The sequence below is a fragment of the Melozone crissalis genome, unplaced genomic scaffold (assembly GCF_028551555.1).
Source record: "Melozone crissalis strain CALT ecotype California unplaced genomic scaffold, PUWL_Pcris_2 ptg000027l_1, whole genome shotgun sequence".
Classification (NCBI taxonomy): Eukaryota; Metazoa; Chordata; class Aves; order Passeriformes; family Passerellidae; genus Melozone; species Melozone crissalis.
In genome coordinates, this window is record NW_026535805.1 from 34,995,980 (window position 1) to 35,011,854 (window position 15,875).

At 40.4% G+C, this 15,875-nt stretch overlaps 1 protein-coding gene across 3 annotated transcripts in view; it reads left to right on the forward strand.

The window, feature by feature from the left end:
* The window catches only part of PHACTR2 (phosphatase and actin regulator 2), a 104,136-nt gene that overhangs the window by 55,948 nt on the left and 32,313 nt on the right, over nt 1–15,875 (forward strand). For all 3 annotated transcript variants that reach the window (XM_054279735.1, XM_054279734.1, XM_054279736.1), the window contains exons 2-4: nt 1,759–1,926; nt 8,796–8,876; nt 11,721–11,879. In XM_054279735.1, the coding sequence (XP_054135710.1) occupies nt 1,759–1,926; nt 8,796–8,876; nt 11,721–11,879 (408 nt within the window). The remainder of the gene's footprint in view (nt 1–1,758; nt 1,927–8,795; nt 8,877–11,720; nt 11,880–15,875) is intronic.

Sequence of the window (15,875 nt, forward strand, 5' to 3'; positions counted from 1 at the left end):
CACATCCTCCTAGGACCTGATCCAGTGCTGCACTACCCAACTCCTGCTGGTGTTTTCCTTACCTCTTTTACCTGGCTTTTCCTGGCTGCAAACTGTGGCACTCATCCCTTCTTATGTCAGCTGGAATTGCAGAGATAAATTTTGCTCTCTTGTCTTTGTACATACACTCCAAATAACAGTAATTCTCCCTTAGATCCACAGTTTCCAGCAGAGACTTCTGCATTCCATAGGGGATTGCAATCCCTAATTTCAGGCAAGGCACCTGTGCAGGGCTCCTTGTGCTGCCCTGTGCCTCTCTGCAAAACTGCCCACAGCCTTTGGTGATCTTGTCATCTCTCACCTGGCTTCTCAGGTGTGCTGGGTGAGCTGCTTTATTTTAAGGCAGTCTCATTTTAAATCTCTCTAAAGTTCACCTTGTTCTCCAGGGCACACAGGTGAGGAAGTTTATCATTACTTTTCATAGACTTCAATGAAATTATACGATGAATCTTTCTTGTCAGTACTTTATTTCAAAACATTGGAAATAAAGTTTTTTGGACTCTCTTTGCATTACATCTGCTTTCTCACAGAAAATTTTTATTTTTGTTTTTAACATCCTGGATCAATCTTAAGCCTAGGACAAATATAGGATTCATTACATGTCATTTGTCTGAGAAACAGAATAATAAGATTGCACCATGATATTATGTGGCTGAATATGTATCTTTTTAGCAGTTAGGTCACAAGACCAGGATTCAGGAAGCTATTTGGCAAACATAAAATTAAACACTTAACAATTCTGTGCCTCATATTTTCCATCTGTAAAATGGGGACATTGGTATTTCTTTCTTTGAATAGCATTTCTGATTTAATGATCTATGATTATCATTGCTACTGTTAAGAGTGGCATCAACTCTGTTCCGAATTGGTTATAATTAGAATTTTTAGATGAATGAAAGCAATTACAGAGCCTATATGCCAGAAACAGTTAAGCCCATGATTAATTTTGTTTCTCTAAGTAATGGCAGTTACTTCGTTGCTCATAGGAGTAAAATTCAGCACATTGGAATTGTTTGCAGGACTACAAATGGAAGGCTAATTCTTCAATAGAAATAAATAATAGTAGATTTCCACAGGACATCGTGGGATGAGTCTTAATTGGTTCATGAAACTCAAAGTTTGCTCAGTATTGGCTTTCATATCATTCAATATGTTTTTGCAGTAAAGAAATCCTTCTATAAGTTTTGGCTCCGGTTCAAAAGCTTATTGTTAAATACGCTTTGTGAGTAAGAAGCCTGACTCATGGCAGGCTGTGCTGGGAAGGACTGATTACCAGGGATATCAAACAGACCTGGTCCCATTCCACTGCCAGAACAGTTATCTTTAGAGTTTGTTTAAGAAAGGATTAATTTTACCCAAAAGAAACAGTTTGTTTTCACATTGCAAGGGTTTTGTTTTCTATGTGATGATAGCTAGTTATTCAACTTCACCATGGATTGGGAAAAACTCACCCAACCATAATTTGGAAGAAATTCTCCTGTAGTGATAGAAAACCACCGGACTGTGCGAATACACCAGATGAGCATCACAAGATGCAAGTTCTGCACAGCTGCAGTTGCAGGGCTGAGAAGCACTGAAGCCCAGGGCTGCCTTCTGGAACAGGAAAAATCCACATTGATGCCCACACAGCCTGTTGCAGTCTGGTAGTGGAGGAGTTTAGCTTTTGGTACTATTTTGTTTTCCATCCTTCAGTTATTTTTATTTCTTTTCTTTGTACAGTTGATGGTTTGGACAAGGCTTCAATTGCTAACTCAGATGGACCAGCGCCAGGATCCCAAACTCCCCCCTTCAAGAGGAAGGGCAAACTCTCCAACATTGGCAAAATCTTTAAACCTTGGAAATGGCGGAAGAAGAAGACCAGTGACAAATTCAGAGAAACATCAGCAGGTATGTCTGTGGCCCTTTAGTGGCAAAGAGTAGAAAATACTGTGATGGTTTTGCAGAGTAGTATTTGAAAAGCTCTTTGAACTTGTTAGATGGCAAAGATTATTTAGGCATGGTATTTGACATACAGAAAAACACTGATCCTTGGCAAGGAAAAACCAAACCTTGGTCAGCTTCTGTCTTGAACCTATCCCCTAAAATAAGCGGCTGATTTGTTTACTATACATGTCCTCAAATATATTGGAAAATCTCTCTGTCCTCCGGGTAGCCAGTGACTTGAATTATGAAACAAACCTTGCCTTTGTGGGGACAGAAGTTTGGGGCAGAAGCAGAGGTAGCCATGCCCAGCAGAAGAACGAGGATGAGCTCTGCAACCCCTGCCTTCACAGAGGCTGCTCTGGCCCTTCCCTTCTCCACTGACAAGGTCTGAAATCAAATGTTGTGATTGAATTATATTCTGTCTGAAAAGAGAGGTATTAAAGGCTGGGATTTAGTTAGCCAAACATAGTTGTTTGGGGCCACCTGAGATGTTCTGGGTGTCCTGGCTGCTCTCCCAGAAGGTTTGATATCATATTTGTCATCCCTCTGCAGACAGCCCCAAAACCCTGGGGCATCTGAAGTGGCTGTAGACATCCATGTTTAGAAAACTGAATTCCACCCTGCATATATGTGTGTGTGTGTCTTTTTGTCACTGCTCTAGCCAAACTTTCTCTACAAAAATCCCAAAATTCTGGTTTGGGATTCAAACATATGATGTTGTGGTTTCCTAAACTTGAATCTAATTCTGTGAGCTCTTTAGATTCATTGTGACTGTGCAAGCCCTCTGTCTTCTGTCCTCCAAGGCTGTAGGCAATAAAGCCAACTCTAGTCTCCTGAAGTGTTTTTGGTAGCTTCCCTCAACTCTTAGAGGTACACTGCTTGACATTTTAAACCCATACCAACCCCTGACAGTTACAGCAAGGAGTTCTACGGTTTGACAGCAAAACTTCTAAAACAAACTTCTTTTACACAAAAAGGAAAAATAAGCCATTTTCTCTGGTGTCTTCATCACTCCAGATGCCAGCTGAAGTTTTGAACAGATTTCTGAGATCTTCAAATCCTTCTTTCTCTCCTTTTTCTTTTTTTCTTTCCATTTTCCCACATACCCTGCAACAACCCCCCCACAATTTCTTCTGTTACTGCAATTAAAAAAAAGACATCAGTCTGAAATCTCCTTCATCACTTCCCATTTCCTTCAGCTTTCTTTTTTTTTACTTTTGTCATGTTGCTAAAGCAAAGTTATTTCTAGTTAATGACTCCTGAATGTTCTGCAGCTTCTCCTGGACAGGTATGTGATTTTATATGCAACAAGTTCTTCAGAGTAATGACCATTCATAAGCTATGTATACAGAGATTCCCTAAACTTTCGAAACCTATTAGCATGTGTGAAACTGTTATGCCATTAAATAATAACACATGTATCATTTTTCAATTATTTAAAAAAAATACTAATACCTGTAAGTTCATGTTAAAGGTTGTATTTCTTATGTTGTACTGTCTTTCTTCTGAGGGCCTGAATCCAGTCTTGCAAGCATGACACATCAATTCTTATAATACCAAGGCAGAGCAGGTGTTAGTATTTCTTTTACAAAAGCAGGAAATTAAGCACAAAGAAATTAAGGTCAACATTTTCAAAAGTGCCTCCTTAGATACTCCTTCTACTTAATTTGCTGATCTTGTTCATGATGTTGTAGTCCCTCAAGACACTGATTTGCTTTTAAACTGTTTATGGATCACTTATGTTTGTGTATATGCTTTATGTGAGGCTGGAACTTGAATTGAGAAGTAGTTTGAATTGCATTCATCCTGCCTTAGATGGTAATTTCGGGGATGAATAAAAATAGTATTCCCTGTATTTCTTGAGGAAATAGACCCAGGACCAGTGGAGACTGAGATGAGGCATTGACGTGGCGAGCTGCCCCTTGTTGCTTGCTCAGTGACACAGCAGAAGAAACTTGCTTATCTAACTTGAGAAGGAAATGGGAAGACATCCATTCAAAATAAAAATCCTACAGGATATCCTCTTCCTCACAGTACTCAATCAGAGGTCTATATTCATGACCAAGCGGGGGCTGTCTGCGTGCCTGCCTCTTACATGCAGGTAGCCAATTTCCTGGCCTGGGACCATGGGAGAGAGCACCATGATCCTCATTTGTTGCCAGTCCCCTAACAGGGCTGCAGCGTGGTAAATCCACTTGCAGCTGAAAAAAGGGTTTCTTCTAAGACAGAATGTGGGCTATTGGAAGGAACTCTCACTACTTTCTCTGGGTTTTCAATTGGCTTTTTGAAATAGGTTCTTGCTATGGCCTTGCCAGGACATGTTCCATGGAGCACTTTTTGTCTTAGGAGCAACTGGAAGATGTTCATAAACAGCAAATACCACAAGCATCAAAAAAAGAGGGGTGTTTAGATGTTAGATGTTAATATCTGTGCCAGTGTGGGAATCATGGTTGGAACTTATCCCTTTAGCAACGTGTTTTCCACGCTCTATCTCAGAAAGTCTGTTCTTTGGGTACTGGCTGTATGCTTTTTGCCTTGAGGGCTTTCAGAATCAAGGAAAAACAAACATAAAATGCCATCATCTCAAGGGTTTCTCTCCTCTGCAATGTTTTGCTGCGAAGGAAAGGACAGCAGTTTGTGTCTTGGCACAAAGTAGATGCCACTTCAAAGCTTCACTGCAAAAGTATATACAGAGAGGGATCAGAAGGCAATTTTAGCTCTTACAAGGTCAGAGAAAAATTAATAATCGGAATGCTCTCAAGCTTCTCTTAGAACAAAACCAAGTACTGGAGAGTATCCAGAATCCCACAGCACTCTTCAAGTCAAAGAATGGGTTTTAAGACTGCCTGAGGTTTGCAGCTGCTGACCATCACTAAGCAATCTTTTCTGTGGGAATGAGGAACGGAGGAGAGAGAGAGAAAATACTTTTTGAGGTAAACTGTTCCCATTATTAGTGTTGTTATTATTTGTATTGGGCAAAACAGCAAATATTTGTGAAGGGAGTAAGATTTACTGGAGTAAATGAGGGCTGCATACAATACAATAAATTTACATCCTTTCTGATGGTTACATCTGAAGTCAGGGCAAGTTTGCTGCTGACTGCATCAGGGGAAGGATTTTTATCTGGAATTTTCTGATTCTTCTGGATCATGAGACTGGAGACTGCCTGCCTGCCTCACCTCAGCCTTCTTCAGTAGGCAAGGACTCACAGCCAGTTATTCTCACAGTCAGGACTGATCTCTTTGTAAAAAATCTCAATGCACACATGTACACAGACAGAGAAGTTGATCTTTACATTATATTATTGCTTAAAGTTAGAAACAGTATGTTGGTGTTCATGTTGAAATGTTATATATTTTTTGACACCTTTACATATACACATATATATCTACATATCATAATTATGACAGATATGTTGAGATATAGAGAGATATATATATTCACATAGATAAACATGCATTCTTATATTCACATTGCAGAAAAGATTTGTGCTGATAGCATCAGCTGGTCACTCAGCCTAATTGCACAGAGTTTTAAGAATCTCAAACCAGTCTGCTGAGCTAATTACTTTTGACTATTGTTATGTTTCAGTAAGCTCTCCTAAAATGATAGAGTTACAAAGTCAGGCATTCAGAAGTCAGGAAATGTTTCAATGATGGTTCTGGGTGACAGGATGGCACAAAATACTTTTGTATTTTAAGTTAGACAGTAAATGTGAAATATATTGCACAATCTAAAATAAACCAAATATATTGTATAATCTGCAATAAACTATAAATTATTATGATGAGTCCAGACTAACTAAATAATGCCCAGTATAAGTTCCTAAGTTGACAGGCTGCTCATTCCTCTTATACAAGGGGACATTTTTTTGCCACTTTGATTCAAATTAAGATTCTGCCTTTTTCTTTGTATGAATTGAAATTATGGTACTAGTGGTGATCACTAGCTTGATTTTTCTATGTTTTTTCCATGGGGCCAATAATGTTTAAAATAAATTAGCTTTTCAAGCTGAATTAATTGAGCTTAATCAGTTTAAATAAAACCACCAATCATGGCTAGCATTTTTGAAGATGGAGAACTGGGACTTAAGCTTCTTATCTGTTCACAAATTTTCTAATATGTGAAATGGAGATAGTTATGTCTCAGGGTTGTTATGAAACCTGTGTAATTTATGAAATGCTTTGAGGTTTTTTAGTTGAAGTGTAAGAGGTTCCTGCCTTTTAATGACAATTTTCATTTCCCATGATAATTAATTCAATACAGTTGTTAATTCAGTGTTGTAGAACTGAAAAAATTATATCATCCTGAAAACTAGAGAGACATTGATGGGGCAAGGTCTGATCCAATGTTCTTAACTTGATGGAAAAAGCATTGTTGTTTTCAGGTGGCATTGAATTGTCCCATACATGTGTAAGAGATCACCTCATTTCACAGTCCCCAAGAAAAGAGATGTAAAAAGGAAGCAGAGAGGAAAAAAAAAAGAGTGGGAATTAAATAATATTTGTAATGTTGAAATACTAATAAAATAATATTTAGAGTGCCAGCAACAAAATAAGTATAAAGTGCATGTGTAAAGCGCTCATCCTTCAGGGCTGTGTGAGAGGAGATTTCACCCTGCTTGTGAATGCACCTGCTCTCTAGAAAGATCAAGACGCTCCATCCATGCCTGCCCACATGGTCCTCTGTCTCCATGACCCCCCATCTCTCTTAAGACAGTCCTTGTGGGACTGCTCCCCTTACAAAAACTCTTTGCAAGCCTAGGGTGTGTTCCTGTGCCGATGTGTGTGACACGGCACATGCTTTAAAATATACAGGGGAGGAACTGGAAGAGCTTGTGAGTAATTTATGTGTGGGACCCAAGGCAGCCTAACTTGATCAGAGTTCAGGCTACCGCACTCTCCCCAAGGAGGCTGGCTGTACTGAGAGTCTGCAGCTGCGCTCATGGGCTCCTTTGTGCTGTCACATGTGACTTGAATGCTGCAGAGCTCTGACCTTTAATGGACAGATCCCTCAAAGTACCTGAGTATATAGACACAGACTTAATGCCAGCTTATGTTCTTGAGCCAGTAAGGCTTGCATTTGTGAGCTCTTGATCTCACAGGCATGAGTAGCTGGAGCTGGACTGGTTAAAATGTTTACTCCCTCCAGCTCTTCTGCCAGGAGTTGGTGCTGTTTTGATGAGGAAATGCCTTCTGTGTTGAGGAGCTGCTGAATGCCTGCACTTTGCAGTGTGAGAAATAAACCTGGTACTGTAACTTTGGGGAGCACAGAATCTGAGAGGACTTCTTGCAAGAGTGTGTAACAATAGAATAAGGGGAAATGGCTTTAAACTGGAAGAGGGTGGATTTAGGTTAGATGTTAGGAAGAAATTTTTTACTTTAAGGACGGTAAGGCAGTGAACAGATGGCCCAGAGTTGTTGTGGATGCCCCATTGCTGTAGGCATTCAAGACCGGGTTGGATGGGTCTTTAAGCAGCCTGGCTTAGAGGGGGTTGGAATGAGATGGTTTAAGTTCCCTTCCAGCTAAAACCCAAATTCTGTCATTCTGTTCAACCATCCCCTTCAGTGGTGGAGAAGTGGAGTGGGAAGCTGTAAGCAGTGGTGCCTTCAGGCACCTGAGGTCAGCCAGTCTGGTTGCTGGGCATGAAGGGCAGCTTTCTCCAAAGAGCCAAACTGCCTTTCTCCCTGCCTTCCCAGGAGCCTGTCACTCCCCTGTATGGCTGAGCCACTCCAGCTGGGCTGGCACAAGTGGGATTAAACACTGCACAAGGTATTATCACTCAGCATACTGCAATTAGACTGACCCTAGAGAGTGTTTGAATTGGTTAATGAGACAAATAACCCTATCCCATAGCATTAATAGGATGAAGTCCAGCACAGCTGGACTTCACCACATGCCCTCAGCTTGAGGTCCAAATGTCACATGGATTTTGATCTCTGTATGAAAACAGAATCAAGATGGGAAAGTGTGAGACTACCTTTTCCTAACAGGGCACTCAGGACTTTACAAGTGATGCTCATATTTTGTGAACATTATGCACCATCGCCCCGTGGATCATTGCAGTAATCTCTCAGATCACTGCATCAGTTTGGGGATGGGATGCAATGTGGAGCTATTCTATTCTAACATTTGTAAATGCTCTTCCCTATAAAACTGTTCAGCAATTTTCCCATGGGAAATAAACATAATAATGAGAATGCTTTGTGCCACGGTCTTGGGGTTTTTGTGTATGAGGTTGTTGGGGTTTTTTTTACCTAAAAACAGGATGGTGTATTTTTTTTCCATGAAAGTCAACCAGCATCAATCGATGAGGGTGTTACTTCCTTTTAGGACACAACTTTCTGGCTTCTGTTAAAGGTTGTTTCTGTTTACATCTCCTTTTTCCCTTTAAACAGCTTTCATGTCACAAGAGCCACTCTGTGAGTTGCTTTCTCTGAGCAGGATTTGTGTCTCGCTACTCAAAACCTGTATAAAGCAGGTGAAGATATTTCCAACTGAGCTACTCAGTCTAGTCAGTGGAAAAAATGTACTTTTACAAGTTAAATGCCTATGCTAGGATGAGTTCAATTTCACCCTGAGAGCACCTTTTTCCATTGACCATAAAGGAAGCCTCAAGGAGATTTGCTGAGCTGAAGATATTGGATCATATGAGTCCCTGAAATTGCAGGGCACATTTTCAGCGACTGTCCAAGAAAACCCAGACCACTTCCTCTGTAGAACCAGAGGAAAAAAGAGTTCTCTTCTATAAAATAAAAATAGTTCTCTACATTTTTTTCACAATCATCAGAAGTATGAGAATAAATCTTTTCTTAACTGTGCTTTTCCTTTAGTGTTGGAAAGGAAGATTTCGACAAGACAAAGCAGAGAGGAGCTGATAAGAAGGGGAGTGCTGAAGGAAATGCCTGAGCAAGGTGATAACACATTAACTAGAATTCAGCTACTAAGCACTAAACATATATGAAAAAGCCATTGTTGCATTGTTTTCTTGTAGTATAAACAGGTATGAGGAGACCAACTGAGAAGTGTGAGAGGTAATTTGGGCTAGCTGACAACTGAGGTTAAGTCAAGGGATTTGTGTTCTGTAACTGCTTCTGCCACTGGTGTCCCAGCTGACCTCTGGTCATATCCTGAAATATTTTAATGCTCCCTGTAAGTAATGTGACTTCTGTGGCTCCTGCCTATTGTTTGCCAGAATGTTTTCCAATTAGTGATAAATCTATTTTTGAGTCAAGATCTGCTGTCTAAAGAGTAAATTGCTCATCTTTTATTCCACTAGAGTAAAAAATGAGAAATTTGGGCTGAAAAATTAAGCGCTTTGGAACCCAGAAAAATCAATATAATGCATTTCAGGTATCAAAAAGTACCAGTGCTGGGATCATATGGATCCAACCACTGTCACACAGGCCACAATCACAAATGGTACCAGCATAAAACAGTGGGCAAGAAATCACTTGTTTCAAAATGCTCTAAGGTTTAGTATCTGGCATTAGCCAGAATTTACATTTTGAAAAGCATGAGTAAGCCAAGGTAGATACCTCTATGCTACATCCAGTTATGTTTCTAGTGGTATTCTCTCTAATATTCTTCATCTTTTATAAATATAGATCAAATAAAAGTCAAGCGAGTAAAATAATTTTCTGTAGCTTAAATTAAACCATTTGTCATTTTATCAAGGAGACTAAGAACTCCACATTTTCCAAAAAATAATTTTCTCCTAGAAATTGTATTTTTCCGTGTGATTTGAAGAATCAGTAAAGTATCAGTGTGTATGGGTTGTATCACACCCATAGATACTCAGCACTGAAGGGTCTGTTTGTTGATGTGTGACATCCCCTGTCCGTACAGAGTTTGGCTAATTATCAGACTATGACATTCAGCATAGCTGGCTTCTGCACTTGTCTCTGCTACTGTCATTGTCTTAAAACAAGATTTGTAAACTCTCCATACCTCAGTTTGTCCATCTGTGGCTTTGTTGTGGGTTTTGCCACATGCTTTACTGGGGACCTGTGTGACCTTGTCCTTTGAAGGTTGTAAATTGTATTTACAGTGGGAACAGTTAATGAAATGTGGTAACTTCTCTGGTTGGTTACAGTCTGAACATGAATACTGTTATTTGTGATAAAAGTATGAATGCTTTGGTCAGCAGTGTCCTTGACCCTCTCTTCCACTCTTAAAGGGAATGGAACTTTGAGTTCCTTACAGGGATTGAGCAAAATGAGAAAAGGATACAAGTATGAACAATTTTCTCTTCTTCCTCTCATATCAATCTGATCTGTGTTATCTTCATCACATTGTACTTCATGTTTGATGAAAATCGTAATTTTTAAGGACATTTTGAAAGAATATGGGGTTAGTTTGAAGGTGCTAAAAATAGAGAGGTAGGAAAGACAGTTGAGGAGTGTGAAGGTAGTTAGAAGGAATGGCTATGAGGATGAAAGCTAAAAGAGGAAATTACATGGAAACTTGAGAAGTGAGAGGTAAGAAATGTGAAGAAGTGACAGCGTTTCACATGGAGTGAAGAAGAATGAAGTGGAAAGTGGCAAGTGCCACTTGGAGGCAGGAGGTGTTTGAGAAGCAAGCCGTGAATACGAGGTGGCAGTGTCGCACGTGGAGGCGGAGGGGAAAGAGTGGATTTCAGAAACCCTGGAAGAGAGAAGCTGAAGAAACTGAATGTTGCAGTTAAGGTAAGTACAAGTGTCAGCTGTAGTAAATTAGACAAAGTTAGGAAGGCAGAACTCATTTTTTACAAATCAAGTCGATGTTAGAGTGCAGAAGGTAATTAAATAATCACCTGAGTGGGGGCACCAACGTGGCAGGACAGAGGCTGCATAATTGTGTTGAAACCAGGGAAGTGCCAAACATCCAGGTCTGAGAAGACACAGCAAGGAAGAGAAGTGGAATTGCCACAGTTAGTGAAGAATCAATGGGAGGAATCAGAAGAGGTACCATGTAGATTTGCTTACTTTCTGTATTGACAGCAAGAGAATCCTGCAGAAAGAAATAACCAGAGAAGAAAATCAGCAGCAATTTTAAAGTGCATGGAACAGAGAAAGCTGTAAGCCAGCAAGAATAGCACTTTTCAGCAATATAGAGACAAATAGGGAAATAAGTTTTTTTTCAGAATCAGGAAACCTCTGAAGCTGAGCTAGTCTGGGTAAGTGAGTAAAGTATCATCAAAGCTGAAAAAGAATTTGACTTGCAGAACTTAATTATGATATGATGTTTGATACAGGAAGACTTTACCTTGGTTCTTAAGACTGGATGATGTCCTTGTGGTGTGTTTTTATGAAGTAAATGGGCACATACATTCTGAGAAGTTCTCTCCAAAGTCCTGGCTTATTTACGTGCTGGGAATGCACCATAGTAGTTCTGCAACTCTGCCCCCCCATTGTCCGTTTTTGGAACATGCTGGAATATGTTACAGCTTTGTTGTGGTCCATGCACACATTTCTTTGCTGTGTAAACCAAGCTGCAGGGATAAGAGAGCAGAACACTCATGGAAGACATGAAGGAGAAAACTAGCATGGACTTCCAAGCCTGCTGCTGCAGAGGGTCTACCCAAGGAACATGAAAGCCTGTAGAGTTTCTTTGCAGAGTTTCTTTCCAGAGCAGATCTACAGCCTGATGTTTCACGTTTCAGTAAGTCTTTCTGCTTTTCTTCCACAGAAGCTTCAAAGCAGAGGGATGCTGTGTGTTGTAAGTAGGTGCTAAGTAAGTAGTTAAACTGGGCAATGACTCTTTAATTTTCATTTCAGATGGTGATGTAACAGTAAATTTTGAAACTTCAAATGGACATACCGTAGCCATTGATGAGGAAACCATACAGGAAGAAAATGTGGTAAAAGCCAGTGGAAATAATGGCACTTTATCAGAGAAAGCATCAGCATCAGAAGGAAAAAAAGAAGATCAAAAAGGTAAATTAATGTATTCTTCACAGATTGTATTTTGCCTACTTTAAATATTAACGTGTTCTTCCACTAGCACCTATACATGCTGTGAGTTCTGTCCTGCCACAAGGATGCCAGCAGAACCTGCTGAGAAGATAAGGCTTGTGAAAAACCAGTATTCCCTCACTGGTAGGCATGCCTTTTCCTTTGCATGTGGTAAGGCAATAAAGAGAAGCATGATCTGAACATCACAGTGCATGCAGGGTGGTTCAGTTTCTCAATTCACTGTGGGCCTTTCCTTGTAGCCATGGCCAAGCTTTGGTGTCAGGGTTTCCTCTTATGAAAGAGCACGCTGAGTGCATATGCATCACCTTGCAGCGTCATTGTAGAAGTGGCTCGTGGGTTGAATGTTCAAAAGTGTTTAAGTCACTTGAAAACCATCTATCATTTTGAAAGTAAGTTCAGCAGCTCATTCCAGTTGGTTTTCATGGAATCTTAAACACTTGCAGTCCAGCACTTCACACACATTCAAGGGGCTGTGTCACTACTGCAATCAAAAACTAGGCCATTTTTGGAAAATAAAACCCCACTTTATTGGGTTTTCTATAGATGAATTATAGTAAACACTGGTAACTATTCAGCAGTCCCAATGTCTATCTTAATTGTGCTACCTTTACTCAGACCTACCTGAGTTTGACTCGTAAAGGAAATGTAAAGATTATTGTGGTATCACAGGATTTGAACCAAATTTATTTTCTTTGTCTACCCTCTTGAATAATGCACCACTTCTTTCCCCTGCCTAAAAGTGTCCTTAACTAGTATTTCGTTTATTGGATTTCCTAGCAGAAAGATACAAAAGATCAAGACCTTCATGGCTGGCTGAAGCCGTGGAGGCAGGACAGAACAGCCTTTCCAATGTCTTCTATTAAACTCTACCTAGTGATGAATGATCCTCTGGAGGTTGAGAGGGTCAGTTCAGCTAACAGAAGAATCTGAATTCTTCTCAGAGCTACGTAAATCACTTGACTATTTAAAAAGTGGATAGATGTGCAAGGAGAATCTTATGAGATTTCTAGTACTTCCTGTCTCCCAACAAGGCAGAAATACAAGATTAGCCTTTGTCATGACATTTAAATACGTCTTTCTTTTGGTGCCAACTAGAACCAGATGTGTATTGGGTCAGGGGAAAAGAGTTATAAAAGCCATGGAAAACTCCTTTAAAATGGTTCACTTTAACTTTGGGGTTAGATGAGACCACTTATTATTTTGTGCATCACTAAATACAGCCTTTTGGAACTGTCAGGACTTGGAAGTTTTCCTAAGGTACAGTTTATTATTTTAGAAATACACATTTCTAACTGTTTTGAAATCCCCTCTAGCTGACTTTGCAGAATGTAGAACTCCAGTGAAGCAGGAGAGGTCCATTATCTATTTCAACTTCTTATTAGACTCTGCACTCTCTATATATTGTTTTGACCTTATGGGGATAAATTAAAAATGATTGCTGTACAGGAGGAGATTCAGTACAAAAGGTGTATAGCTATCACTCCAGTCCCTCTCAGAAAGTTAAGAATACATGGAGAAAAACAAAAAATGAGCAAAACTGGTATTCTAGGCTTCACTGAATCTCAGTATGAGCATCCAGAAGATGCAAACCCCTTAAAATATACTTTCCTCTTGCACCTAAACATTAAGTTCTGCTAGGAGTTAACATCTGGAGTCCCCTGAAACAAAAGGAGGTAGATTTATTGCAGAGAATACTCTCCCCACAAAAGTTGCTAAGGATCAACTCCACGCATCAGAAAGGTTACAGGTTACACTGTAAACCCAGTACAAGCCACCCCACAGTCATTGTGAGCACACTTCAGTTATTCTTTATTTGTAGCACACTAGGCAAGAAGGTGAGCCAGCCTGCTGAACTCAGTGGAAGAGTAAGGCCCACAGCGTCTCACCTGACAGATTAATCCTGGGGGATTTTTTATGGCACATGCAGTAGGTTTGCATTACACCCACACCCACTGGCAGAGCAAGGAATCCACAGCTGCAGAGTGGAGGTTTGCTAATGCTCACTGAGCACCAAAATCAGAGCTGAAGCAGGAATACTCTTTTGCTGAGACCAAAACATGTGCTGGTGCTTCAGATCACAGCCCTCCATCATGAGAACTGAGATAGGTGGATTGAACACTAGCTGACAGTCAGGAGTAATGGCTGCAAGAGGTTCATCTTCAGCGAGGCTAATGTGAGGCTTCCAAAGTCATGAACTCAGGTGTAAGTCTTGAGGGAAGATGTGTGCACCTGCCACGTTTGTAAGACCCAAAGACAGGATTAATTCCTGCTGTTTAGTAGCATGGTGTTGTGCTGCATTTCCAACTCCCAATGAATCAAAGTTTGCCAAAAAATGCATCTCAGCCTTGTGAAGTTTTAAGGTTATTTTAAAATGCTCTTAAGAAATGGTGGTGGTCTTTACTTGCCCTCTTGTTCAACTGGGTCTTGAAAATGGCCTTCTCAGATAAATGTGATGGCTGCAGCAGCCAGAAGCTTAAAAAGAGCACTTGGTACAGGCACGTTGTGATAGTATGATGAGACCTGGCATGAACAGGTTGTAGAATGTGGAATATATTAGGAGTTAAAACAAGTTAAAGGAGGAAAGTTTTTTCAGCATGAGTTATGGAAATACAGTATCCACAGGGCAAACAATAGGCTCAGCCATGCATATAAAAATGAGTAAAGCAGAAACAAGTGAAGAAGACAGCCCCTGAAAGCTGTTCCCCTTGCTGCCAGGCAGTTCCATAAGCTGTGTACCCATCTGCTGCCTATCAGCTCACAGGTGCCTTTTATATGTGGTGAAAAGTTCTCTTGGGCAATTTAACAGTATAACTGTTACTCTTTGTAGTAATGATGACAGTCATACAAGCAGGGTGTTTAAAAGAAAATTTCTCCTTTATTGCAGGATGATTAGAAACAAGTGACAGTTTGACATAAAGCAGCTAATTGATGGATAAAGCTTTGCTATTGAAAAATCAGATAAATCTTTTTCTGAGATCATTTATTCATGTTGTGCTTGCACTGGGTTGACTTCTGAATTGTATTGTTTGACTAAGGAAAGCCACTAGCATCTTTTGGAGAAAATAAGAGCTAAACTGTAGCTATTTTATCTGTGAGCCTTGCAAGGGATACAGAGCAGCAAGTGGACAGGCAGTAATGTCAAAGGACACTCTGGGTGTCTGGGCAGCAGACTGAAATCTCCCACTGTGTCTGGGCTCCTGAGCCATTGCATTGGGCTGTAGGATCCCCAGCACTGCCCAGAGCTCCATGTTACAGGGGGAGTCTGAGCACTGCAAAGGGGATCCCAGGAAGGGGATCTCTGCCTCCTGCCCCCCTATAGCAGTGTTGGACAAGATCAAAAGCCACATCAGTAGAATAGGTGTCCAAATTGTCCCTGTTTCCCTCCCTGGATGTCAGGACATAGTGTGGTGATGCAGCATGCCTGCTGCACATGGTAAAGCCTCCAGATACTGTGTCAGAGATGCTTTTCTCCTTTCAACCCTCCCAAGATATCTCTGGATCAGAGATGTATGAGAGAACCCCTTATTAGTATCTGAGTTCAGTTTGTAAACTTCGGTCTTAACTCATTTTTGTCAAAGCAAGCTAAATCTTTTAATGATTCTTGCAGATGTTCCAGATTTCATAGTTAGCTTGGGCTTGAAGAAGTGAAAGGCTCAGTAACCATCAGCAAGATACTGCCTGGAAAAAACAGTAAGAAGTTCTGTTTTGCATACCATCAGTCAGGTGTGTTAGGTGCTGTTTTGATAAATAATTGCATTGCAGAAAGCCAGAGCTCTGTTACAGGTGCTGTGGGTGACATGGGGCATAAGCTTCTGGAATGTTCCTGGGACATTTGCAGGAGATCAATCTTCTCAGGTTTCCTCATCTCTGAAGTAAACATGGGTAAAGGAAACAGTTTTTAGTCCTGTTTCCAAACGAATTGTTGGGCTACATGTGCATATTTTTTCCCCAAGAGGT